At 37.4% G+C, this 26,069-nt stretch overlaps 1 protein-coding gene and 1 long non-coding RNA gene across 5 annotated transcripts in view; one reads left to right on the top strand and one right to left on the bottom strand.

The window, feature by feature from the left end:
* Positions 1 to 26,069, top strand: part of LOC108362068 (uncharacterized) — a 608,307-nt gene that overhangs the window by 144,860 nt on the left and 437,378 nt on the right. For all 4 annotated transcript variants that reach the window (XM_017614914.1, XM_017614908.1, XM_017614923.1 and 1 more), the window contains one exon: positions 14,991 to 15,119. In XM_017614914.1, the coding sequence (XP_017470403.1) occupies positions 14,991 to 15,119 (129 nt within the window). The remainder of the gene's footprint in view (positions 1 to 14,990; positions 15,120 to 26,069) is intronic.
* LOC108362124 (uncharacterized) overlaps positions 24,175 to 26,069 on the bottom strand; it is a 2,871-nt gene continuing 976 nt past the window's right edge. Inside the window, exons 2-3 of the long non-coding RNA XR_001847419.1 lie at positions 24,576 to 24,580; positions 24,175 to 24,201 (exon numbers count right to left, since the gene is read on the bottom strand). This is a non-coding gene — a long non-coding RNA (uncharacterized LOC108362124). The remainder of the gene's footprint in view (positions 24,202 to 24,575; positions 24,581 to 26,069) is intronic.

The following is a 26,069-nucleotide window of genomic DNA, read 5'->3' on the forward strand; positions in this document are numbered from 1 at the left end:
ATTAACATAAGTGCTATTAAATCTTTCAATATGAAGTGTGATCTTGATAACTGCCAAATTAAAAGCGAATCTGAACGTTACTTCTCGTGCTGGCTCTGTGATGGTATTTGCCATCTAAAATGTGCTGGTTTGACAGGAAGAATTCTGGACGCTATTAATGATGGCAAAGGTCTTCGCTGGTCTTGCTTAAAGTGCAGGTCAACCGAAGTTGATCTCTTTAAGTTGTTTAGGCAAACCAGAAATGGGTTTTCTGAGGTAGGGAGAGAGTTGTCGGTACTGACCGAAAAATTTAAACATTATGAAAATGTATTTAAATCTTTTAAATGCTTAGATACCGTACAATCTATGAAGGACATTCGTGTGTCAAACCGTAAGCGTCTTCATAGTCCGCCTAATGAAAGGACCGTTCCACGTCAGAACAATCTTCCGAATGACTTAATTAATCTTTCTTCTCCATGTCCACAGACAACGGAGTTATCTTCCCCAAAAGAACATATATCAAAGTCTGCTTCTAATAATAACGACCCTGCAGTATCTTCCCCTTCCCCAGTTGAAGTTGTGGCACTGCCATCTAATCTTCCAACGCTTACTCTACCCTCAATTAGTAACTCAGTTACTCAACCCCGTCCGCCGGTAATCGAGTCTAATACTAGGAGACTGGTTGTGGTTCCCCCAAAGAAGTCTATATTTGTATCTAGATTTTCGAGGGATACTTCCGAGGACGATATAAAGTTTTACATCTCGTCCAAAGTTAAAACTGTCAACTTAAGTATCAGAAAATTAAATTTTAAATATGAAAGAAATGTTTCTTCATTTAAAATAGACGTAAATTTAGAAAATTTTGACATGCTGCTTAGTAGTTCTTTTTGGCCCTCCGGAGCTTTCGTTCGTGAATTTGAGTATAGGCCAAAAGACAAGCAAAATAAGTTTAACACAACACACACAACAATTTAGGAGCTGATGTATTTAGCTTAAAAATATATGTAGCGAACAGTTTGAGTATCACTGTATTGTGACACTTAATAAACGCAACGCAAACAGCTGTGACAAGAAATACTAAAAGAAGTAAACAAAAAGAGCAAAAAGAAATGTGCAAAAATAGAAACGATCTCAGTTAACTACAAAGGAATTACAACAACAATGATAACAACAAATGACTCGGCAAGATTAGATGTATGCTAGTGAAATTTAATTAAATTTAATATAAACCACAAAAATCACAAAACTTTCACTTAGCTTCGAATTATTATCACACTAAGATGCTCGTAGGCACTTTTTATAGCAACTTTTACTAGAATTAGCACAATAAACTTTGCAAAATACAAAGAGAAATCAGAGCAGTAGAACTTCACAGCTTGACGTTTGCAATGTATAATGTAGGTTGTAACAAATCGTTAAATTAGTTGAAGGGTCTGGTTAATACTAAAAAATATTTCTTTGAAGCATATTTCTACAAATTCCATTCAACTTAACGTATGATTCATAAAAAGATGTTATTAAGCTCTGCTAATGCAGATAAGCTTTCTTTCAACACATGGTTAAGACATAGTTACCAAATCTTAGTTGAGGCAACCACGATTTGGTTTGAGAGTGGAACATATTCATGCTTGTGAGCCACGATTGAGAGAATACAAAGGTTGCGCCGATCTCGGACCGCTATTCCTCTCTTAACGAATTTGACAGAATCGTTGTTTGCATGACGTCACACTTGTGCAACTTGTTTACGTTTTCCTTGCAACATTTTTTCTTCTTCTTCCATTCTTGCTCACGTTTTGGCATTTCTCTCTCGCAATTGCACCAGTGTGACGTCACACAAAAGTTATTCTCAAAAATCCTCTCTGATCGGCGCAATCTTGTATTCTATCATTCTTGCTTGTGAGCCACCCCTAAAGAATGCTGAGCGCTCTCTAAGCACATGTGTGTTTCACATACGAAGAGCGCCAGCTGAGCAATGCACACAGTCCCACTTATTGGATAGTTTGAATGCGCTAGTATGCCGACCATTGCATTGTGCGTGGAAAGCTGAAATTAGTCAAGAACGTAAACCTACCGGTACGTAAAACCGAGTCAGCTGACACGATCTGTTTTACCAAAGCGCCATGTAAATGAAAACTCAACACCGCAGAATTTTTCTGTAGTTGTAGCCCGTAGCGCAGAAATCTGCGGAATTTACAGGCTAACCTAATATTCACGCACGCCGCCAATTTATTGTCAAAAATTTCTCATGTACATGCAACTTGAATGAGATCAACCGAAATTGAACGGCGTGCGTATGAAGCTAACTCAATTTCCAATTTTTGTTCTGCGTGACATTTTGATTTGACGTTTCGCTCAATGAAATCAAATGCAAACGCATGCAAGTCAATTTCGGGTGACGAAAAAAAACAAATTCGACGGCATGCGTACCAAAACGCCTGCGAGATTATTCCGTGTCAGCTGATTTCTCCTTCTTTAGATGGTTGCCACTTCGTTAGTTTTGCAGATGGTAAAAAAGTTATAAGTTGCTATTCAAAATATGTGTCAAATATTTGAAGTTTACTATTGAATAAGGTTTTTGTTGAAAACTAAGTAGTTTATATTTAGCTACAATCTATTATAGCACGAAAAATTGTGGTTGAAAGGGTAAGTTTATGAAAAGGCATTGATGAGTGGCAACACTGTAGTAAGCAACACTGAGGGCTCCAGTAATCGACGAAATTCTTCGTATACAGACTGCGTTTAAGTATACGTTCTGCGTTCTCGACTAATTTCAGCTGAAATCATTGCTCCGCTACCGCTGTTCGTATGTGGGTGAAACACGCACGTGGTCCCAGAGCGCTCAGTAAGCTATGGCATGTCGATCGCTGCGCTAGGTACAGAAAGAAAAGTGTGTGCTATGACATGCCCAGTTTTAGGTTTGTTATCGCCGCTAGTTGTTTTGGTGTGCGCATAGTTATTTAAAAATATAAAGTTTAATGCCAACCGGCGTTTTTCAGTGGATATATAATTCATGTGAATTATAATTTTAAAGTGTCTATTTTGCCAAGGAAAAAGCAAAGCAGTATACTTCCAGCAGATATTGACCTGGGTTTTCGCACGACTGCTCCTGTTTCATCGTTGTTTTTTAGGAAATTCCTACCAACATATACATATGTATTATTTACTTTAGTAACTAACTTATGTAAATATGTCCGTATTTTTTATGCTTAATATATGCAAATAAAATAAGAAAGTAAACACAACAAACATCGAGTAAGCAAGTTCTCAACATTAATTGAAAACTTGTATCAACCAAAGCATTGTTTATATATATTTGCTCAACAATGATTTTATTCAACTAACAATATTGTCCATTCAAGGTACAGTGAAACTCGCTTAAGTAAAAAGTAAGCGAAAAAAAAGTAAGCGGGTTTTACTCTAGTGGTTTTGTAATTATTAACAAACTAGCAGAGCACCCGACGTCGTTCGGGCTAAACAAATCAAAATATAAAAAAGTAATACAAATATTCAGCTCAGCTATTTTCTTTGTATTTAAATTAAGGCATCCTTATGAGCCAAATTTTTAGCTTTATCGTACTTCAACTAATATATATTGATCATCACTTTCTGTACTAAAAATCATGTTCCATTATTAATATTGGCTGAATTAAGGAAAGGATAGAATTTTTAAATTATCGAGATCAATAAAATGATTTCATCTTTCCATTTCAAAATGCTCTAAAGACCGTAAGATTTAAAAAAAAAACACAGTTTTAAATATCCGAGTGGTCTAATAGTTGAATACATATTTATTGAATACATATTTATCGCCTACGGGATGTGCCACGCCCCCTTTTATAAATTCATTCATATACAGCTTACTATAAGCACCTACCGTAGCTGTGCCTGTATACCAAATTTCAAGTTCGTGGGGCTTATGGTTCCCAAGTTATAGCTGATAAAAAATTCCACGCCTACGGGATGTGCCACGCCCCCTTTTATAAAGTCATTCATATACATCTTACTATAAGCGCCTACCGTAGCTGTGCCTGCATACCAAATTTGAAGCTCGTGGGGCTTATGGTTCCAAGTTATAGCTGATAAAAAATTCCACGTCTACGGGATGTGCCACGCCCCCTTTTATAAACTCATTCATGTACAGCTTACTATAAGCACCTACCGTAGCTATGCCTGCGTACCACATTTCAAGATCGTGGGTCTTATGGTTCCCAAGTTATAGCTGATAAAAAATTCCCCACCTACGGGATGTGCCGCGCCCCCTTTTATAAAGTCATTCATATACATCTTACTATAAGCGCCTACCGTAGCTGTGCCTGCATACAAAATTTCAAGTTCGTGGGGCTTATGGTTCCCAAGTTATAGCTGATAAAAAATTCCACGCCTACGGGATGTGCCACGCCCCCTTTTATAAACTCATTCATATACACCTTACTATAAGCACCTACCGTAGCTGTGCCTGCATACAAAATTTCAAGTTCGTGGGGTTTATATATACTTTACTCTGAACACCTCCCATAGATACCTATGTATTAATACCAAATTTCAAGTTCATGAGACTTATGGTTGCCAATTTATGGCTGATTAAAAATTCCACGCCTACGGGATGTGCCACGCCCCCTTTTATAAACTCATTCATATATACCTTACTATAAGCTCCTACCATAGATATGTCTGCATACCAAATTTAAATTTCATGTGACTTATGGTTTTGACTTTATAGCTGCTAAAAATTTTCACGCCTCTGGGATTTGCCCCGCCATCTTTTACAAACTTATTTATATTTATAAGCACCTACCATAGCTACACCTGCATACCAAATTTCAAGTTCGTGCGACTTATGGTTCCGGGGTTATACCTGATAAAAAATTCCACGCCTATGGGATGTGACACGCCCCCTTTTACATACTCGTTTATATATACCCTCCCATAAGCACCAACAATTGATATGTCGGCATATTCAAGTTCAAGGGACTTATGGTTCCGAAGTTATAGATGATTAAAAAATCCACGCCTATGGGATGCACCACGCCCACTTTTAAAAACTCATTTATATAGACCTTATTATAAGCACCTACCAAATATGTATATAACTGCATACAAAATTTAAAGTTGATGCGACATATGGTTCCGAATTTATAGCTGATAAACCTTTCAACGAATATGGGATAAGCTACGCCCCCTTTCACAAACTCGTTTATATATACCCTCGTAGAAGCACCTACCATTGATATGTCCGCATACAAAATTTCAAGTTCGTGGGACTTATGGTTTCAAAGTTATAGCTGATAAATTATTCCACGCGTATAGGATGCCCCACGCCCCCTTTTGCAAACTCATTTCTATATACCCTCATATAAGCACCTACCATTGATATGTCTGCACACCAAATTTCAACTTCGTGAGACTTATGGTTCCGAAGTTATAGCTGATAAAAATTTCCGCGCCTATGGGATGTGCCACGCCCCCTTTTACAAACTCGTTTATATATACCTTCCTATAAGCACCTACCATTGACATGTTTGCATACCAAATTTCAAGTTCGTGGGACTTATCGTTCCGTAGATATAGCTGATAAAAATTTGCACGCCTATGAAATGTGCCACGCCCCTTCTACAAACTCATTTATATATACCCTCGTATAAGCACCTACCATAGATATGTCTGCATACCAGATTTCAAGTTCGTGTGACTTATGGTTCCGGAGTTATAGCTGATAAAAAATTCCACGCCTATGGGATGTGCCACGCCCCCTTTTACAAGCTCGTTTATATATACCCTGCTATAAGCACCTACCATTGGTATGTCTGAATACCAAATTTCAAGTTCGTGTGGCTTATGGTTCCGAAGTTATAGCTGATAAAAAATTCCGCGCCTATGGGATGTGCCACGCCCCTTTTACAAACTCGTTTATATATACCCTCCTATAAGCACCTACCATTGACATGTCTGCATACCAAATTTCAAGTTCGTGTGTCTTATGGCTCCGAAGTTATAGCTGATAAAATATTTCGCGCCTATGGGATGTTCCCCGCCCCCTTTTACTAACTCGTTTATATATACCCTCCTATAAGCACTTCCCATAAAACGGTAATTTCTAGAAATACGAAAACTGCGATATTTTAGTAACTACTGAAGATAATTCACTCAAAATTGATATTTACAATAATTTTCAGGCGAAAAATAAGAATATTATAAATTTTTTGGATAATGGGCGTAGCCACGCCCTTTTATGGTTACATGTGTCTATCTTGGTGACCGGTGCACCAATTTCTTCCAAACTTGGCACAGTTATTGGCTTTGATACAGCAAATTTTAAAAATCGGACAATAACCACGCCCACATCCCATATAACGCTAATTATCGGGAATACGAAAACTGCGATATTTTAGTAACTGCTAAAGATTATTCAGTCAAAATTGATATTTTCAACAATTTTTAGATGAAAAATAAGAATATTATAAATTTTTGGAAAATGGGCGTAGCCACGCCCACTTATGGTTACATGTGTATATCTTGGTAACCGCTGCACCAATTTCTTCCAAACTTGGCACAGTTGTTGGCCNTGCTAAAGATTATTCAGTCAAAATTGATATTTTCAACAAGTTTTAGACGAAAAATAAGAATATTATAAATTTTTGGAAAATGGGCGTAGCCACGCCCACTTATGGTTACATGCGTATATCTTAGTAACCGCTGCACCAATTTCTTCCAACCTTGGCACAGTCGTTGGCCTTGGTACAGCATACTAAATGACCGAAAATTTAAAAAATCGGACAATAACCACGCTGACATCCCATATAACGGAAATTTAGAGAAATCCAAAATCTTCGATAAATCAGTAAATATTACAGCTAATTTACTCAAAATTGATGCTTGCAACATTTCTTTACCAAGAAATACGCTTATGGTAAAATTTTGGTGAATGGGCGTGGCACCGCCCACTTATGATCAAATATATGTATATCGGTAACCGTTCCACCAATTTGTACCAAACTCGGTATTTTTATTGCGCTTGCCACATAAAAGCAAAACGTTGAAAATTATCGAAATCGGATCAAAATTATGGCCGCTTTTTATATAACGGTAAATTTCAGAAATGCTTGAAACTGCAATATTTCGAAATTTAAGGACGCTAATTTACGCTTACCATCTAGCAGTAGCTTTCGGAAAGGTGAAAACACATATATTTAATACTTGCGACGGGTATTTAATGTTCGGCTCCTCCCGAACTTAGACTTCCTTACTTGTTTGTAGCAAAAGTTGTTCAGTTAAGGCTTTTTTCTTTCACAAATTTTCATTCGTTAAATTAAGGCTTTTTAAAAAGTGGCATAAGTTTGCTAGTTTTTGAGTTAAGGCGGATTTACCGTTCATGTCCGAACCACCTCGTTTAATTCGGCACATTTGATTTTGTTCTGAAGCAAACAGCTGANCGAAATCGGATCAAAATTATGGCCGCTTTTTATATAACGGTAAATTTCAGAAATGCTTGAAACTGCAATATTTCGAAATTTAAGGACGCTAATTTACTCAAAATTGATACACCCCGGCTTACCATCTAGCGGTAGCTTTCGGAAAGGTGAAAAANTGCCACATAAAAGCAAAACGTTGAAAATTATCGAAATCGGATCAAAATTATGGCCGCTTTTTATATAACGGTAAATTTCAGAAATGCTTGAAACTGCAATATTTCGAAATTTAAGGACGCTAATTTACGCTTACCATCTAGCAGTAGCTTTCGGAAAGGTGAAAACACATATATTTAATACTTGCGACGGGTATTTAATGTTCGGCTCCTCCCGAACTTAGACTTCCTTACTTGTTTGTAGCAAAAGTTGTTCAGTTAAGGCTTTTTTCTTTCACAAATTTTCATTCGTTAAATTAAGGCTTTTTAAAAAGTGGCATAAGTTTGCTAGTTTTTGAGTTAAGGCGGATTTACCGTTCATGTCCGAACCACCTCGTTTAATTCGGCACATTTGATTTTGTTCTGAAGCAAACAGCTGATTATATTGCTGCCTACATACGTTTTTGAGGGCAAATAATACATGCAGTTCGCTGCAAATGCATATAAAGGGAAACGCGGCAACCCAAATCATCAAGTCGTTCCGACAGAAAATCAAAATCAATTTGATTCGAACAAAGAGTATCGCGCTCAGTGAGACAGAGTGGGAAAGGAACGAAAAAAAATTACTAACAAAAAATGTCCGGACACGAACGGTAGATCCGTCTTTACGGTTCTAAGTTTTTCCGGGAAGATGGGGTTTAGTATAAGCTTCTTGCGAACGCAAAAAACCAAATTTTGAAAAAATTTCAGTTAGGGCCATTCTACATTTCGACAACGATTTTTAGTTTCGGTCATTAAAGTTTTGCAGGGTTTGCAACGTAATATTTTTTTCACAGGTGCTCTTCTTAATGGCGTAGAAGGACCATGAACATCGTTTCTTATATGTTTCCTTTAGCTTACCACTTGGTATCACTATTTCCACTTCTTTGCAAAAAAAGGACACACGGAATTTTACTTTTGAAAGTACAAACTATGTACATATATAGATTTTTATTGACCAAATCTTCAATAATAATTTTAAAAATCAAAGATAAAATTGACAGGGTTACATGTACACGTGTATGTTTGTATCGCAAGTGAGGTGTTTTTATGTTACCGGCCAAACCCGATATTGGGACAAACTAGTTTTGCCTAGGCTAAACTAGATCAGATGCCACTGTATTTTCGCGCAGAACACTTTTCTGCGTAGGCGGCCTTCGGCCGCACTTCAAAATAGTAACCCTCATCAGTCCAACTCCAGCTACGCAGTCCACAATATTGTTGCGCCCATCTTGTTTCCGCGTCGGACGGATATATTGTATCTAGATAGAACTAGTTTAGCCAAGGAAAAACTAGTTTGTCTTAAGATCGGGTTTGGCCAGTAACATATACAAAGTAAGGGCGAAAAATAAATGTTAAACTGGCTTGTGTACAATGTTGCGAAGATTGCGCATTCCCGGTGGCGATGTCATTTCTGGTGTAAAAGTAAATAAAGCCAAAGAGGAGGATGAAAGAAAATGGCAGTAGAGCCAATTATCTAAATTTCCATTTTTCGATAAGAAACGTGTATTTATTTAGTTGCTTTTAATTGTGAAAATATATGATTTGTAAAAGCAATTAATACAGATAATGTAAATAACAGAGGTACGGTGCACACCCGGTAGAAGTGAAACCTATATAAAATTACGAGAGAATGAGACGAATGTGTTTGTTTGGTTGTAATATTGGTACGAAGTTAAAAAGTTTTTATTATTTTCAGTTTTCGATTTATTATTATTTTAGACTCATGTTCAAATTTCTACAAAAGAACGAGTAAGCCACACAATGGTAACTAAGATATGAAATAAATGCTTTAGTTGAGATGTGATCCATCTTTGAAATATAGTATCAATGATTGTGTTTGACTGTGGACATTTTTAAATTTAATTTGATGCCGAGGAGCTCAATCAAAGGGAGTTCAATGCATATCTCACATTAAAGTCTTTTTTTAAGGATCCGCGATATTTCTGGTGTGTAATCTATTAAACTTTCGTGGAGGAATTTAATAATTTTATTAACTGGTTGATTGTGAGAAATATAAATTGCCTAGAATATAACTGTTCTTTCATGGTCCAATCTGCTTTCACAAGCACATATTTTCCCACCTTAGAAATTTTAACAGACATTGATACCAGTTGTTGTGCATTGAGTTCTATTTCTGGAGTAACAATATGGGCTCCGTCGTGTGTGTCATGGCAGATTACAACTCCGTCTGCTCCCGTCATTGGTCTTTTAAATTGAATTACTACCACGTCTCTGAATGAATTAGAAAATTCGACGATGACGCTATTCTGTCTAATTGAAAATCCTGTACGTGAGCGCGTAAACTTTGGCAATTGAAGGTACACAATGGCAATCCTTTTCTTGCAATTGCATTATAAAATCATATAATATTTGGTTAATTGTTTTAAGTCGATCCAGATGTAGCATTTGAAATTCAGCTTGAACCTCAATTGCGGATACCATTGCTCTCCGACTATTACCTTGTTTATACCGACACATAAAGCGCTTTGACCAAGTTCGCTGTGATTCAAAATGGATGCATAAACTAAATTTCAAAACGCGTTGAAATTGAAAAGTCTATTGACTTCAATTTGTTTTTAAATCGGTTTTTTGTTTCTCACATCAGTTAGAAAACAAGTAACTATAAACGCATCACTCATTTGAAGTGAAAATATGCCGGTTTTCTTTATACAGCCCGTTTTAAATTCGAATTATTAATATAATAAATTACAATTACTGTTTGTTTCCATTTCGGTCAACCGCACAAATTATTTATTAAAATATATCGTTTTAAAATAACAGATTTGGTTTACTTTTGAATACGACGTTATCGAGTGCGCTATAAGCGGGGGTATAAATGCTGTTAAGAAATATATGTTGAGTCCAATCGGGTTTTTGTTAATGCGGTTCTATATGACAAATATTTCTAAAATAATTATTTTTTGTTTGTTTTGAAACGAGATGTAGCCCTTTCAGCGGAAGTGCTCATTTAGCCAAATCGAATATTAAAAATTTCAAATTGAAAAATATTTTGCTTTGTTTTAAACATTTTCATGGTCTTTTTAAAACGTTTATAAAGATTAAAAATTTTGTTAATTTTGGATAGGTATTATCGTATTATGATACTGTGCAAAATTTTTTCACTCTAGTGCAATTAATATGCAAGTTGTATGCAATTTATCAATGTTATTGTGGCTTGTTAACATTTTATTTTCAATATTTTTATTGAGCTTTGTACCACGATTGTTTATTTTTCATTTCATTTTATTTATTTTTGCAATTTATTTTTCATACAGGCTTTTGCGAAGAGTTACATTATTGATTAGCTGTTAAAGATGGTCTTATTCTGTTTAAGCGAAAACTTTAAAAATGGTCTGACGATAAAAAAACTGTAGTAGTTTACAAAAAATTTTATTTTTATATATTTTTTCATAAACAATTTTTTTTTTACTTCTGGGGCTCCGATTTTGTTCGGACAAAATAAATTAAGGTTAGCAGTCGCTCGCTCTCAATTGGGAGAAAAAAAATTATGTTCAACTCTTTTCTTGTTTGAGCTACAGCGTTTTTTCGATCTCAGTGCATACGCTGGTATGACACTCGTTTTCGTTCCGGGACAGTTGACGTCCGCGACGTTCGCTATAATTGATTTTGGTTCTGTATATCACATTTGGCTATGAATTCGTATATATATTTGTACATTCAGCTCCAAAAATATGCATACCCTGACGTTTTGACGATTTTATTGAATTATATATTTTACACCAAATTTTTCCTATTTTTTTATAAAAGCATAGTTCACTTACAGCAAAAACCACAGGAATATTTTTTTTAATCTCGTACAGAACTAGAAAATGCAAGAAATACCAAGAAATTCGCAAAAAAATTTAAAATTTTTCGATTCGATATTTTAGAAAAATTTTCGGTATGGTAGTACGATAAAGTGCAAGTTTCAAGTCGCTAGTATATCCAGAATGAAATTTGTTCTATTTGTTGCAGATTAATTAGTTTTTTTTTGTCAGCGAAAGGTGAATCTAAACCCAATTTCTTCGTTCCGTAATTAATTACTAGTGTACGATTCGTGTGAAAAGTGATTACCATGCCGAAGCCCAATTCCTGCTGCAATCTTAATCACAGAAAAACCACAACAATGTTTATACAAAATTAAAATTAGTTACGGGGAATTGGAAACCAGCTTACCGTGCTTTCGTGGGCCATTACATTTGTTCCCGTCGTTTGTCTTTATTGTACCAGGAGATAAAGAAAAATCCTTGTGTTATTTTTGAATGAAAAAATATTCAAAAAGAAAAAAGAGCTCCTGCTAATTTTGAAAGTAAAGAAGATTCTGATGAAGTTCAATCAAATAATGATGGCAGTTGACAAGGCCACGAAGATAAGGAAGTTGTTGGACGTAGTGGGCAAAATAGCAGCAGAGCCTTATGCTGCAACAGAGCTACCATGTTCTTTAGACATGAACAAAGGAATGGTGTCAAAAGCTGTAGCTATTGTTAAACGCATCGGCGACAGTTTTTCTGAAAGCGCAACTTTTGATCCTTAGGTGAGTGATTTGAAAGAGGCCCTTAATAAAGCTCCGACTCGCTTGCATAAACTGAACCTCTTAACAACGTTACCAAGTAACTGGGGAATCAAAATATTAATAAAATTTTCAAAGTGGCACGTCGCATGGCGTCGAAGGCTAAAGAACTACGTACAAAGAAGGGTTTTGGTTCTCATCCCGATCCGAAGCGTGGCCGGCATATACATCCAGAAATTGTTAAGATGGTGAAACAGTTTTATCTGCTGGATGAAATAAGCAGAGTAATGCCCGGAGCGAGAGAATACAAGTCAATTGTAATTGATGGCATACGAAAACAAGAATCGGTAAATTTTTAAACACTCATTTTGGCATATTGCAGATACTAATATTTGTATGTATGTATTTATCTTAATTTCATTAAACACATATTTTAGAAACGACTTTTGTTAGGGAGTCTAAAGGAACTTCATCAAAAGTTTTTAATAAAATATCCCAGTAACAAAATTAGTTTGTCAACATTCAGACAACTGAGGCCACAATTTTGCATACTGGCTCGTGCAAAAGGCACGCACAATGTCTGTGGCGAGGGGGAATTTGTCGTGACCATGGACTTTTCAGAAAACTACAGCTTTCACATACAAGACGCAGTTCAATCACAGCACTGGTCTAAAGATCAGATGACATTGCATGTGTACGTAATACATCACAATGAGAATGGCAAAGTGAAGCACAACTATTTCGTGGTTTTATCAGAGCATATACTTCACGATGCCAATTGCGTCCAATTATTTAATGAAAAAATGGTTTCCTTCATGAAACTTTCGGAGGTGAAAAAGATATTTTTATTTTTCGGATGGTGCGGGCTCACAATATAAAAATCGATTTGATTTTATTAACTTAATTGAACATAAAAACGACTTCGGTATAGACGCTGAGTGGCATTTTTTGCAACAGCCCATGGTAAGGGTGCTTGTGACGGTATTGGCGGATGTCTAAAAAGGAGTGCTTACCGAGCAGTGTTGCCATTTTGGTCCAATTGGACCAAAATTGGTAGCTTCATTCTCCGTTGGTAGCTTGTTTGGTTTGATGAAGCTTTTGGTAGGCAAAATTGTTTTGAAAATACAACCAAATTGAACATTAAAATTTGTTTGTTTAATTTAAGTTTACACGTTGAAAACACTGCTTTCACTTTGCTTACACGTATAAGATTTCTTTATTTTTTTCGATATTTTATTAAGCAGACAATTTTCTGCAAACAAAAACTCACTTTCCAAAGCTATCACCGATTAGCTGTTGAAATTAATGAGAAATTACCTATTGTCTTGAAAGGAAAATTGGTGATATGCAATTTGCAAAGTGTGAGTGTATTGGTAAAAAAGGGTGAGTGTATGCAAATTGAATCAAATTTGGAATTTTTTTTATAAAAATGCATAAAATGTCTGCGTTTGTGTTTTCGCACACATTTTTTTTTTATATGAATTGAATCAATCAAGATATTTACATATTTTACAAAAGTTTTTTATACAATAACTTAATTATTTTATTTAAGGGCTCGAGTTTCTTTTGTTTGATCTTAAAGGTTGTTGTGAATAATTAACCAATACTGTAAACAATATTATGCGTAGTTTTAATTTTACTGCTAATTTGTGTAGCTAAAACCCCGCAAACTCGAGAAATCTCATTTTAATGATGAACAAATTTTGGTAGTTTGGAGACTGATTTGGTAGGCGTTTTGGTACCTACAAATATTTTAAAGTGGCAACACTGTTACCGAGCCAGTCTACAGCGCGTAGGTCGAAATCAAATAACAACGCCCAAAGTATTCTATGACTGGGCTCACGCACACTTCACCAACACTCAGTTTGAATTTTGCACCAAAGAAGACCACGTCAATCACGAAGAAAAATTGAAAACATGCTTTTTTATGATTGTAAACTTTTTTCATCCGACGAGAATTACGCAATTCAAACTGTAATAAAAAATAAATAAAATAGCAATATTTTGAGGTATTCACACAGAATATATATATTATATTTAATGTGTCAAGATTCTAATCTTCCGTTTTCAAACAAATGTGTACACACGAGAACGTCCATCACAACAGTATATGCACTGCGATCAAAAAAAAAAAAACACTGTAGCTTAAACAAAAAAAAAAAGTTGAACAAAATTTCTTTTCTCCCTATTGAGAGCGAGCGACTGCTAACCTTAATTTATTTTGTCCGAACAAAATCGGAGCCCCAGAAGTAAAAAAAGAATTGTTTATGAAAAAATTTAATAATACGTATATATTAAAAAAAAATTTCTAAAAACTACTACAGCTTTTATATCGTCAGACAATTTTTAAAGTTTTCGCGTAAAAAGAACAAGATTTTCTTCAACAGCTAATAAATAATGATGCTTTTCGCAAAAGCCTGTATGAAAAATAAATTGCATATAACTTGCATATTATTTGCACTACAGCGAAAAAATTTTGCACAGTATCATACTACAATAATACCTATCCATAATTAATAAAATAATCGATGGATAATAATTTTCAATTTTTAGGGTCCCACTTGAGTAATTTTTACTCAAACAAAAATTGTATCTTTTATTTAAAAATGCGATTTTTCTCAGAGTGTAGCTGAGTAATCTCTTATTGTTTAATATCTAATAATGTTATCGTTTATTTAATAACAGTTGCAGTACACCAAGATTTAATAATTTTTTTCTCTTTTCTATATTTTTCATCTCAATATACAACGTAATTTTTGTGGTTTGTATCAACTGCGACTATATATTATATACTGTGGATGTTATATATTTCAACACCTATGGATCGCTATTAAAACGACAATGTTTTGTCAATGACGGGGTTATTTTCGATGCCACCGATTAATCATCTTGACATAGCGCTCTTATCGGCAACACTGCGTACATATCAAAAAGCAGCTTGTGATTATGAGCAAGTAGTTATTGCTTGTCCGCGAGGTACCAGCATATCAATCGAATTCGCGCAGTACAATAATTTCGAGAACAAAGGTAAGAGTTTTAATCCATAGATTTAGTTGTTGTCATAAATTGAGGAGTGTCTAATAGGGACTCTAAACACCAAAAATGTACAGAGCAAACCTAGACTTCTTCATATTAATTGTGTAAACGGAAGGTACCGGAAATCCTTTCATATTTTTATTCACATTTCAACGGATTATGGGGTAGACAACTTGTTTAATAACTTCCATCCTTTATGAAAGAGCATATATTATATAGATATAGATATATAATACAATATATATGCCATATAAATAGTAACCGCGTCTAAGTAGGAATTGATGATAGAGCTTTGAACTCAAGCCCTCGTCTAAATAGATGAAATACCAAACGTGCTGAAGGTGAGTCAGTACTTAGACAATAGAACGTTTAGTATCGGTTAAAGCTCTACTTTGTCTCGAAAAAGTAATTACAGCATCATGTACTTTTGCTTACTACCCAGGCCACAATTAATTCGTACGCCTGAACTCTGTTTAATATTAGCACTTGAAACTTTTATATATGTGCATACATATGTATATATGTATAAGTAGTAATAAATCGAAGTTTTTGATACAAATTTGATTAATTTCCCAAAGCTGAAATGTGATTTCTTAGAATCAACCGCAAAAGAAAAGAATACAAAAACATCAACATAAATGGCAAGATCTTCCAACACTCTTATAAATTACCCATTAAAATTTTTGAAAAGGATAAAATGCTTTTTTTTTAAGATGCTACGAATTGAATTGTGCTGCATTTTATAAGAGTGTTGAAGGATCTCGCGTAAATATTGTCGTTTCTGTAATTTGTTTCCTTTTGCTGTTGATTCTAATAAACCACTTTTCTAGCTTTGGGAAATCAACAAACTTTATATCAAAAACTTCGACTTTTTAATATATCGTCACCTGAAATGCAGAAAGACGTAAGTAACATCATCGCTGAAATGCAAAAAGTCATAACTAATAAAAAATTCAAAACTCACTCTTTAATTTATATGATGAATTTCATCGAATTACAACTCCCCACATCATTTTATAACAAAAAAATGTTAGGCACGACTTTTTCCATTTCAGTTGCGATGTTGTTACGCCTTTTTGCGTTTCAGGTATAGGTCAGGATATGTACATATAGTCCGGTCAATTTAGACATTCGAGGTTACAAAAATTCCCATCCAGCTGAAAATTGGTAGGATTGTTCAAAACACCATCATAAATGAAATCTAAAATATTAATTAATTAAGTAATTAAAAGTTTTAAGTTGTGTTCGTTTACTCCATTTACTTGCGTGAAATTCATCAAAATATAGTGCGAAAGGTGCAAGTGTTTTCTGCAAATAACGTTTGAATTAATTAAAAAAGTAAATTTGTACCACCCAGACCACAATCAGGTCGTACGCCAGAACACTTTTACATATTTGCACTTGAAACTTTTATATATTAGTCCGGTCAAATTAGACCAAATATAGGAGTGAAGTTACAAAAATTTCCACCTAGCTGAAAATTGGTAGGATTGTTCAAAACACCATCATAAAGGAAAATAAATGTCCTCATCGATCCGATACCTGGAAAAAAATACTCGGGGCCAAAGGTCATAAAAACGGGTTTTTCGCGATTTTCAGCAAAATATTTATAAGTACAACAATGGTAGCGTGGAAACGTGTGCATATTAAGACGATTACAACTCTTCCAACTTTTTGAACCGTTATATCTCGGAAACGGTGGCTCTTAGGACAAAAAGGATTTAGACATTTTTTATAGATAATTATGTGATATATTATTTTTGTCTAAAGTAATTTTATGATAAACTTACCGTTTTGCTGAAAATCGCGAATACCCCGTTTTTGTGACCTTTGACCCCGAGTATTTTTTTTCCAGATATCGGATCGATGAGGACATTTATTTTCCTTTATGATGGTGTTTTGAATAATCCTACCAATTTTCAGCTAGGTGGAAATTTTTGTAATTTCACTCCTATATTTGGTCTAATTTGACCGGACTAATATATAAAAGTTTCAAGTGCAAATATGTAAAAGTGTTCTGGCGTACGACCTGATTGTGGTCTGGGTGGTACAAATTTACTTTTTTAATTAATTCAAACGTTATTTGCAGAAAACACTTGCACCTTTCGCACTATATTTTGATGAATTTCACGCAAGTAAATGGAGTAAACGAACACAACTTAAAACTTTTAATTACTTCTTGAACACTTGCGATGTATTAAGTAAATATTTTCGCGAAATTGTATATGTAATTACAATATTCCTTCGGTCGTGCTTATGGATTATAACCCTTACTAAGTAGAGATATCCTTTCTGTTTTGCCTGAGAAAGGAAGCAGAAGCCCTCTTTTGTCAATGGTACATAACATTTCTTGTGCACCATTTCGGTCTTTTGAAAACTATACATGTTCAAGTGAGTGACTAGCGCACGCACCCCGCATTAACCATTTGTATTTATTGAATTATCTAGACTTGAACTATTTTTATGAAATGTAACTTTTTAAACTCATAACAATTAGCTCGTAACGTGAACACCCCTGTCAGCCGACCGGGTAGTTGGCAACGCGTGCGCTACTCGCTCACATGAACGATCGCCATCTGTCAAAGATACACATAAACAGCCATCTCGTTGAAAAAATTATAAAGAAAACGTTGTATAAAAGAACTTTTTACCTACCACTCGATCGCATCTTTGTGCCGCGCAAATTTTAGATCGCCGATTAAGTTTTATTAATTCGAAGTATCAATAAATAAACCAGTGTTGAATTCAATTGTAAATTGGTAGTTAGTTTTCATTTCGGAAAGTGAAAACCAAATTCCGATTTTGCAGGTCGACGGTCGCGGGTATTATTGTGTCCCAACAGCACCCCTAAGGTCCAACCGTCGCCGATTACAGTCATCGGTCTCCAGCTACCGCATCTTTGTGTCGCACTTCCATTGAGCCCACTCCAAGCAGGGCCGTGAAGTCGCCACTTACCAGCCGCCAACGTATAGCCATCGCCAAACAGCCGCCAGCGCCGTCCAGCAAAGCCAAAGCATCACCTTCCAGCCGCCCATACCCTCCAGCCAGCACCACCCGATATCCGCCGCTCGGCCACCCGCAACTAACGCGGCCCCCCCGCAAGCTGCAGTTTTGGTAATTCGTAGCCATCAGGGAACCATACCAGTATAGAAAAAAATGGTTCTCGGTTTTTATAAAGCAATCATATTTCTGGCTAGTATATTTCAGGATGAATGGATAAGGATTGAGCCAAGAGCTTGTGTGAGCAAATCCAATTTTTTGCAGCCAATGTCAGTTACGCGGTTTTGCAGAATGACGATACGCGGTTTTGTACTTTAAACGACGATATATATATATGCGAGTATTTACTTGCTCTCTAATTTTTTCCACACATACATATAAATTTTGATAAATGTATGAGCGCGCATAAATATATGCACACATGCAAACGTTCACTTAGATATTAAATAGTTAAACTCCACAAATATCAGCTTATCTCTAACCCCTCATAAAGTATTAATATATACTTATATACATATATACATTATATATTCACATATAACAAAGGTGCGTTACGGTGACTGATTTTTTTTTGTTCAAACGGGAATAGTGGTACGAACACATATTTCGAATCGGCACATTTTTCCTTCACTTCTCGTGTTGCGAACACTATATTGCGGTCGTTTTATTGCTCATAACTGATCAACTCACTCCCTTTTTCTCTTGAATTAATAATTGCTTGGTGCCCCTCAAATAGATAAATCAAAAACCCCAAAGAGCAGTAACGATGAAAAAGCCCAAGGTATTTCCTCGGAGTCCCAACGCCCAACGCGTACAAGTGGAAAGTCAACCACGAAGAAATCGAAGCAATCGTTCGCTTCTATTAAATTTATCTCAGAAACAGATAATTTCATGGGCTACTGTACTCGCTTCAAGTCCACCCCAATCCAAGACAACACCGAGTCAAGTCTAAAAATAAAAGACAATAATTGCGATAAATTTGGAATCGGGTTCAAAGTCAGTCCATCCCTGCGACACTGAGGTATTTTACGAGGGTTATGAACAGTGGCCGTCCTTCCGTGATATGTTCACCGCGGTCTAAATTAACCACCCAAAACTCAGAAAAGCTCAGAAATTGTACCACCTCCGGTACAAAACGCTAGGCAAAGCCGGCCAAATAGTCAAACGATTTCCGTTAAGTCGTGACAACTTCGAACTGGCAATGGGAAGCCCTAAGAGCGCGATATAAAAATCGCAGAGTCTGGTAGATAACCAAGTAAAATGCTTAATAAGTTTGAAACCAATTCAAGTTGAAAATAGCGAGGATATACAGAGATTGCAATTTTCTGTAAATAACTGCTTTCAAATCCTCCAAAACTCTGTGGGAACAATCTATCATCTCCAGAAATGACCTGCCCAACTAGTTCCAGATAACCAGTTTCTGACTACTCGCTATGAGGTGGTGTAAAGACTAGATCAATGGCGCCAATCCTAGGCTAAATCGATCCCCCCGCATACAAGCTACTCCAAACAAAACACGTACTCATTTAAGAGCAATAATTCCCATGACACTCACAATGAATCCCATTCAAAGATCCAATCTCCTATGACAGAGCAGCGTACAATGTATAAATGTGCATTATGCAAAACCTCCCAGCATCCCATTTACAGTTGCTCAAGGCTTCAAAAAACTGTCAATTCTGGATCGAAAAAAATTTGTGAGAGATAAACTGCTTATCTCAATCGCATTTAATTAAAGATTGCAGAAACCCTCACAATTGTGCTCATTGCCACGAACGGCACACCTCATCACTCCATGATGACGCACTCTTAAAAAATTCATCAACACCCCGAGTGCATAGGGCCTCATCTCAAGTGGCAACTACCATCTCCACAAATTTCAGCCTCCAAACTACTCAGTCTCTGGAAGAACAAGACAAGCAGCCCTCATTGATCAGGGATTAGAACGGAGCTACATCTCCTCCAAAGCACAACTCAAATTAAGACTACCATGTCGAACCTCAAATTTCGGAATCTCACGAATGAGTAGTCCAAACCTCGAAAAAATTATGCTCTCTGGTTCTAGTCTCAAACGATTTGACCACACGGCAAAGCAATCGTCCTCCCACAGCTAACAAAATTGCTACCCAAGTTCCAACCAACTCAAGAACAACCGGAAAAATGGTCTCATCTCACCCTAGCAGACGCAAATTGCCACCCCCCATCCCAAATTGACTTAGTCATTGGCAGCGATCCCACAAATCGTGCTAGAAGGGGTTGAAAAGCTCTCCAAAAACCTGCTGGCGCAAAACACCATATTTGGGTGGATCCTTAGTGGTCAAGTCCATAATCAAATAAGCTCGTTTTCTACCCAAGTAGATCAAGTCGCAAATGAGAATCTCGATTCCCAACTTCGAAAATTTCGGGAACTTGAAGAAGTCCCCACTCCCAAATCTCTCAACTCTGAGGACCGAGTGTGTGAAGACTTTTATATATCCACCATATCACGCACATCTGATGGTCGTTACGAAGTGCGACTCCCGTTTAAATACAGCTTCCCAGAGCAACTCGCCTTAGGTCCATCTCGCACCCCAGCGCCGAAAACGCTCGGGCTTCAATGGAATGCCATAAAAGATGCGTTCTCGTATATCGTTGAATCCATCCCAGTAACCACGGCGAGCACGAAGCGACAGATCCTCTCCTCCCCCCAAAATCCCCAAAATTCTCTTGCAGGAGCTATGGCTTGATGGAACCGACTGGGATGATTAGGTAAAACCCATCCGTCTCGTTAAGTGGACGCAGTTCGCAAACAACTTAAAAGCCATAACAGCAATCCAAATTTATCATTGGGTGGTACTCGCCAGGCCAACCTATTGAGCTGCATGGTTTTTTCGACGCGTCTGAGAAGGCATATTGCGCCAACAGGAGAAAACGTAACTTGTCACCTCCAGGTCTCTAAAGGAAAAGTGGCGCCGCTAAAACCACCAGCTTACCACGTCTCGAACTATGTGGGCTCTCTTAGCCAAATTAGTATCTGTCGTCCAATCCCAGCTGAATCTCCACCCGCAAGCTTTGATTTTGTGGACTGACTCCGAAATTGTGCTCACATGGTTAGAAAAGCCACACCATACCTGGAAAATCTTCGTATCGAATCGAACCGCGCAAATAATTGACCTGGTCGGAAATGCCACGTGAAGGCATGTACGCACTCACGATAATCCCGCCGACATGGGCACAAGAGGATGTAAACCTCTCGACTTGGCAGCCTCCTCACTGTGGTGGAAGGGCCCGGAAAGGCTCACCAGCCCCGAGGAATTCTGGACAAAAGCTTCACGATGCACAACCATCAGTCTACCCGAAGTACGCCGAATCGAAGCGTTACATACAACCGAAGAAGAACCCGACATTATGGATCGTTTCTTCTCCTTCCCACGCACACTCCGGGTTTTGACTCCTGAAGACCCCAAAAAGCCACATATTAGCTCAACCTTTACCTCTTGCGTACGATGACTTCCGAAACACCAAACTCCAACTCATCGCCTTAACTCTGTCCCGATATTTCCCCAATGAAAAGGGGAATTCGTTAGCTTCGAAGCCGATCGATAAACAGAGCCCACTTCTCACATTAAACCCATTTTTGGACAAAGATAGACTTCTACGTGTGAACGGTCGACTGGCGCACTCAACGTTAAGCTACAATAAACGTCACCCCATCATTATTCCCGAGAAATCCCGATATGCTGCACTCTTTTTGCGCTTCCTGCATGAACTACTTTTACACGCCGAAACCCGTCTTATGCAGCAGGCGATCAGACAGGAGCTTTATATCCCTTGGCTCAAGCCAGTCATAAAAAAGTGCATTTTTCAATGCAAATCCCGCGTTGTCCACAAGCAGCAAATGCGCTTGCAGATAATGGCAACCTTGGCGCCCTCACGATGCACCTTCGCTCCGCCCTTCACCACAACAAGTGTTGATTTTGCTGGCCCCTTTCACCCTCGTGAAAAGCTACGTGGCCGTTTTTATATGCTTCACGACAAAAGCGGCTCACCTTGAGTTATGCTCGAATCTAACTTTAGAGGCCCTTCTGGCCGCATTTGCTCGCTTTGTTGGACGGCGAGGCTACCCCGCCACTATGATGAGTGACAACGGCAAAACCTTAGTCGGTGCCAAAAGAGCCACTGAGAACGAGTTCATCACCTTCTCGAAAGAAGTGTCCTGGGCAATCGTCAAAAAATATGCCACTCAAGGTACAAACTAGAAATGTATTCCCCTCGGCGCCCCACATATGGGTGTTTTATGAGAATCCGCAGTCAAAAGCTTCAAAACGCATCTCAAGAATACTGCCGGATCTCATTAATTCACTTTCAAAGAGTTTACTACCCTATTAATTAGAATAGAAGCCAAGTTAAACTCACGACCCATCTCTCTTCTGTCTCAGGACCCCTCTGATTTTACCGCACTCACCTCCGGACATTTCCTTAAGGGTGCCCCCTGTTGTCTCTTCCTGAATAGAACCATGAAAACTTATCTCTACTCAATCGGTGGGAAAAGGTTAGAGTTCTACACCACCAGTTGAGCAGACGATGGAAAGGGGACTATCTTACAGACTTTCACAAACGGCACCGATGGAAAGACACGCGTATTGAGCCGAAAGTCGGCGAGTGCGTCCTCGTCAACGCATCGAAGGGAAACTATGTGTTTTTCCACCGGCCGAACTTCAACTCAGTCCCAGTACGACGGAGTAATCCTATACCACTATTGTGATTTGTTACCACTTATACCACACACTGCTTGATCGTAAACTTGTCTCTCCTCAAATCACCATGCGTGCCTTTCCCCCAAAATAACAATTATACACTCCTTTATCGCATAACCGACCCGACGATACTCGGCATACTACTATTTACAGGTTTGCATGCACACCACCACCAAGAACATCACTCCGCTCGCAGGTGTTTGTGGCCGCTAGCGACCGCGAGGAGCGCCCAAACTCTGATTATCAAAAATGCCGAGGGGTGTATAATGAAATCCCGATATACAAAATACCGAAATACAGATTATGTCTGGTCGGGATATGGTCGTGTCTGGATTGTGTCTTTCGGGATTCTATACAACCAGTTGAAGCTCACTCTCGTTCACAGGTGGTGATTGGCACTGATGACGGCATTCACTTGACTGGAGTTTGTAAATACCGTTAATAGCCTGTCTGAAAATTCACAGTCCCAGGGGTGCTGTGCGTAGTGCTGGACCTGGTCCTTCAGCTGAAGCAAGTTCGAGTGCTGAGAACTGTGGCACCTTACTAGGAGAATTTCGGCTTCACTGTGGATGTGATGTTCTGGCGACATCAGAAGGCATCCTCTGGTTGTCCAGGGTGTTGTATTGTGGCATGTCTTTAGTTTCGTCCACTGCGAACCAATTGTCCCCGGCGAGCATAGGTTAGGTTAGGTTGATGTGGCAGTCGGTTCGAATTACCAACTCACTTAGACCTTTTTGAAGGTCCATTATGATACCACTGCAGAACACGGGAACCTCTGTGACTAATCTTCAGAGAACCATTTCGAAGCTCTTATAAAGCGTAGGATTGGCTTTATTCTTACGCATGATAGTTCCGTAAGAGAGCTAAAGAAGGGCCTACCTAAAAAGCCTGCTCTCCTCCTGGCGAGAGCTGGGCAGCTACAGATGAAGTGCTCTACGGTTTCTTCCTCTTCCTCATCCCCGGCGAGCATACAGGTGCTGCATAATTTAGAACCTGACGGCTTTGTATGTTTGCAACACGGTTTTTTTGTCTTTGGCCAAGTACTGCCGGATTGAAGACTACGGATCTGTACTTTGTTGGCAATTTCGGTTGTATGCGCCGGGAAAAAGAGCTACATCTGACAATTTTCCGGTTATTCACCGTTGGAATTAGTTTTCCATCGACGAGAATACGCAGCTTTCGTCCTTGTGGTAAAATGTTTGCCGAGAGGGTTAGGCTCCTTGCAGTGGAGAAGCGAAAAAATTTGGAGTGGTAACACTTTATATTTAAGCATAAGTTATCAATTTCATTTCCGGACGCATGGTAATTGGTTTTGTCTGGATTGTGTCTTGTCGGGACTTTGAGTTGTTTGGATTTTGTCTTGTCTGAATAATGTGTTATCTGTATTTTATTTGGTCGGGATTTTGTTATGTCTGTATTATGTCCTGTCTGGATCTTGTATTGTCCGAATTTTTAAAAATTGTCTGGATTATGGGAGCACTCCATAATCCCGACATTGAAGATCCCGACTAGACATAATCCAGACAATTTTTGAAAATCTAGACAATACAAAATCCAGGCAGGACATAATACAGACATAACAAAATCCCGACCAAATAAAATCAGATAACACATTATTCAGACAAGATAAAATCCCGACAACTCAAAATCCTGACAAGACACAATCCAGACAAAAACAAATTACAATGCGTCCGGAAATGAAATTGATGACTTTTGCTTAAATATAAACGGTTACTACTCTACATTTTTTCGCGTCTTCACTGCAAGGAGCCTAACCCTCTCGGCAACTATTTTACCACATGGACGAAAGCTGTGTATTCTCGTCGATGGCAAACTAATTCCAACGGTGAATAACCGGAAAATTGTCAGATCTAGCTCTCGTTCCCGGCGCATACAACTTAAATTGCGGTTACATTCATAATCCGGTGATTAAAAATCCAGACATATCAAAATACAGACAAAATTCAAAAATGCAGAAAAATCTAAATACAGACAAATCAAAATACCGGCAAATCAAAATACCGACAAATCAAAATACAGACAAATCAAAATACCGACANTTAAATTGCGGTTACATTCATAATCCGGTGATTAAAAATCCAGACATATCAAAATACAGACAAAATTCAAAAATGCAGAAAAATCTAAATACAGACAAATCAAAATACCGGCAAATCAAAATACCGACAAATCAAAATACAGACAAATCAAAATACCGACAAATTAAAATACTGACAAATCAAAATAGAGACATGAGGGGAAAAAATTTATATAATTTCTGCAAATCAAAATCGTTTCTGTTAAGTCGTAGTTAGGCTCACAGAGAGATCTGCGCAAAAATACTGTGGCCACTGTAGCCGGTTTCCGTGATCAAGGAATTGCGCTCTTTCTTTTGATACTCCTCAAACCGCCCCAAATCGGGAAATACTTTTCTAAAAAATTCCCGAATCCACCCCTAACCTTCTTCATCAAAACATTTTCAGTGTACCGGAATTTATTTAAAAAATTTTAATTAGTAAGTATTTACAAACAATCATTAACTACTTATATTAAATTGAGATGCTTAGCTATATTGGCTAAGTATTCTTTGGGAGCATAGTTTTCCCTTTCCATAACAATTGTTTTAAATGNGACAATTGTTTTAATAAAATGTTCTCTGTTTTCCAGGCATCGCCGTTTAGCTTGTTTTTCTCCACTAAGCACCTTTTCAAATTTAGTTTCTACAAAAACTTGCTCTTTTATCAATTTTGATATTAGATTGAATATATTTCCATGGTATTGCCCAACCCGGTTACATTCATAATCCGGAAATTCAAAATCCAGACATATCAAAATAAAGACAAAATTCAAAAATGCAGAAAAATCAAAATACAGACAAATCAAAATACCGGCAAATCAAAATCCAGACAAATCAAAATACCGACAAATCAAAATACAGACAAATCAAAATACTGACAAATCAAAATACAGACATGAGGGGAAAAAACGTCCGTATACAATTTTTGCAAATCAAAATCGTGTCTGTTAAGTTGTAGTTAGGCTCGCAGAGAGATCTGCGCAAAAATACTGTGGGAAAAATACTGGGGAATACTTTTCTAAAAAAATCCCGAATCCACCCCTAACCTTCTTCATCAAAACAATTTCAGTGTACCGGAATTTATTTAAAAAATTTTAATTAGTAAGTATTTACAAACAATCATTAACT

The sequence above is a fragment of the Rhagoletis zephyria genome, unplaced genomic scaffold, assembly GCF_001687245.7.
Source record: "Rhagoletis zephyria isolate East Lansing unplaced genomic scaffold, Rhagoletis_zephyria_1.1 Rzeph_scaffold_00021, whole genome shotgun sequence".
NCBI classification, from domain to species: Eukaryota; Metazoa; Arthropoda; class Insecta; order Diptera; family Tephritidae; genus Rhagoletis; species Rhagoletis zephyria.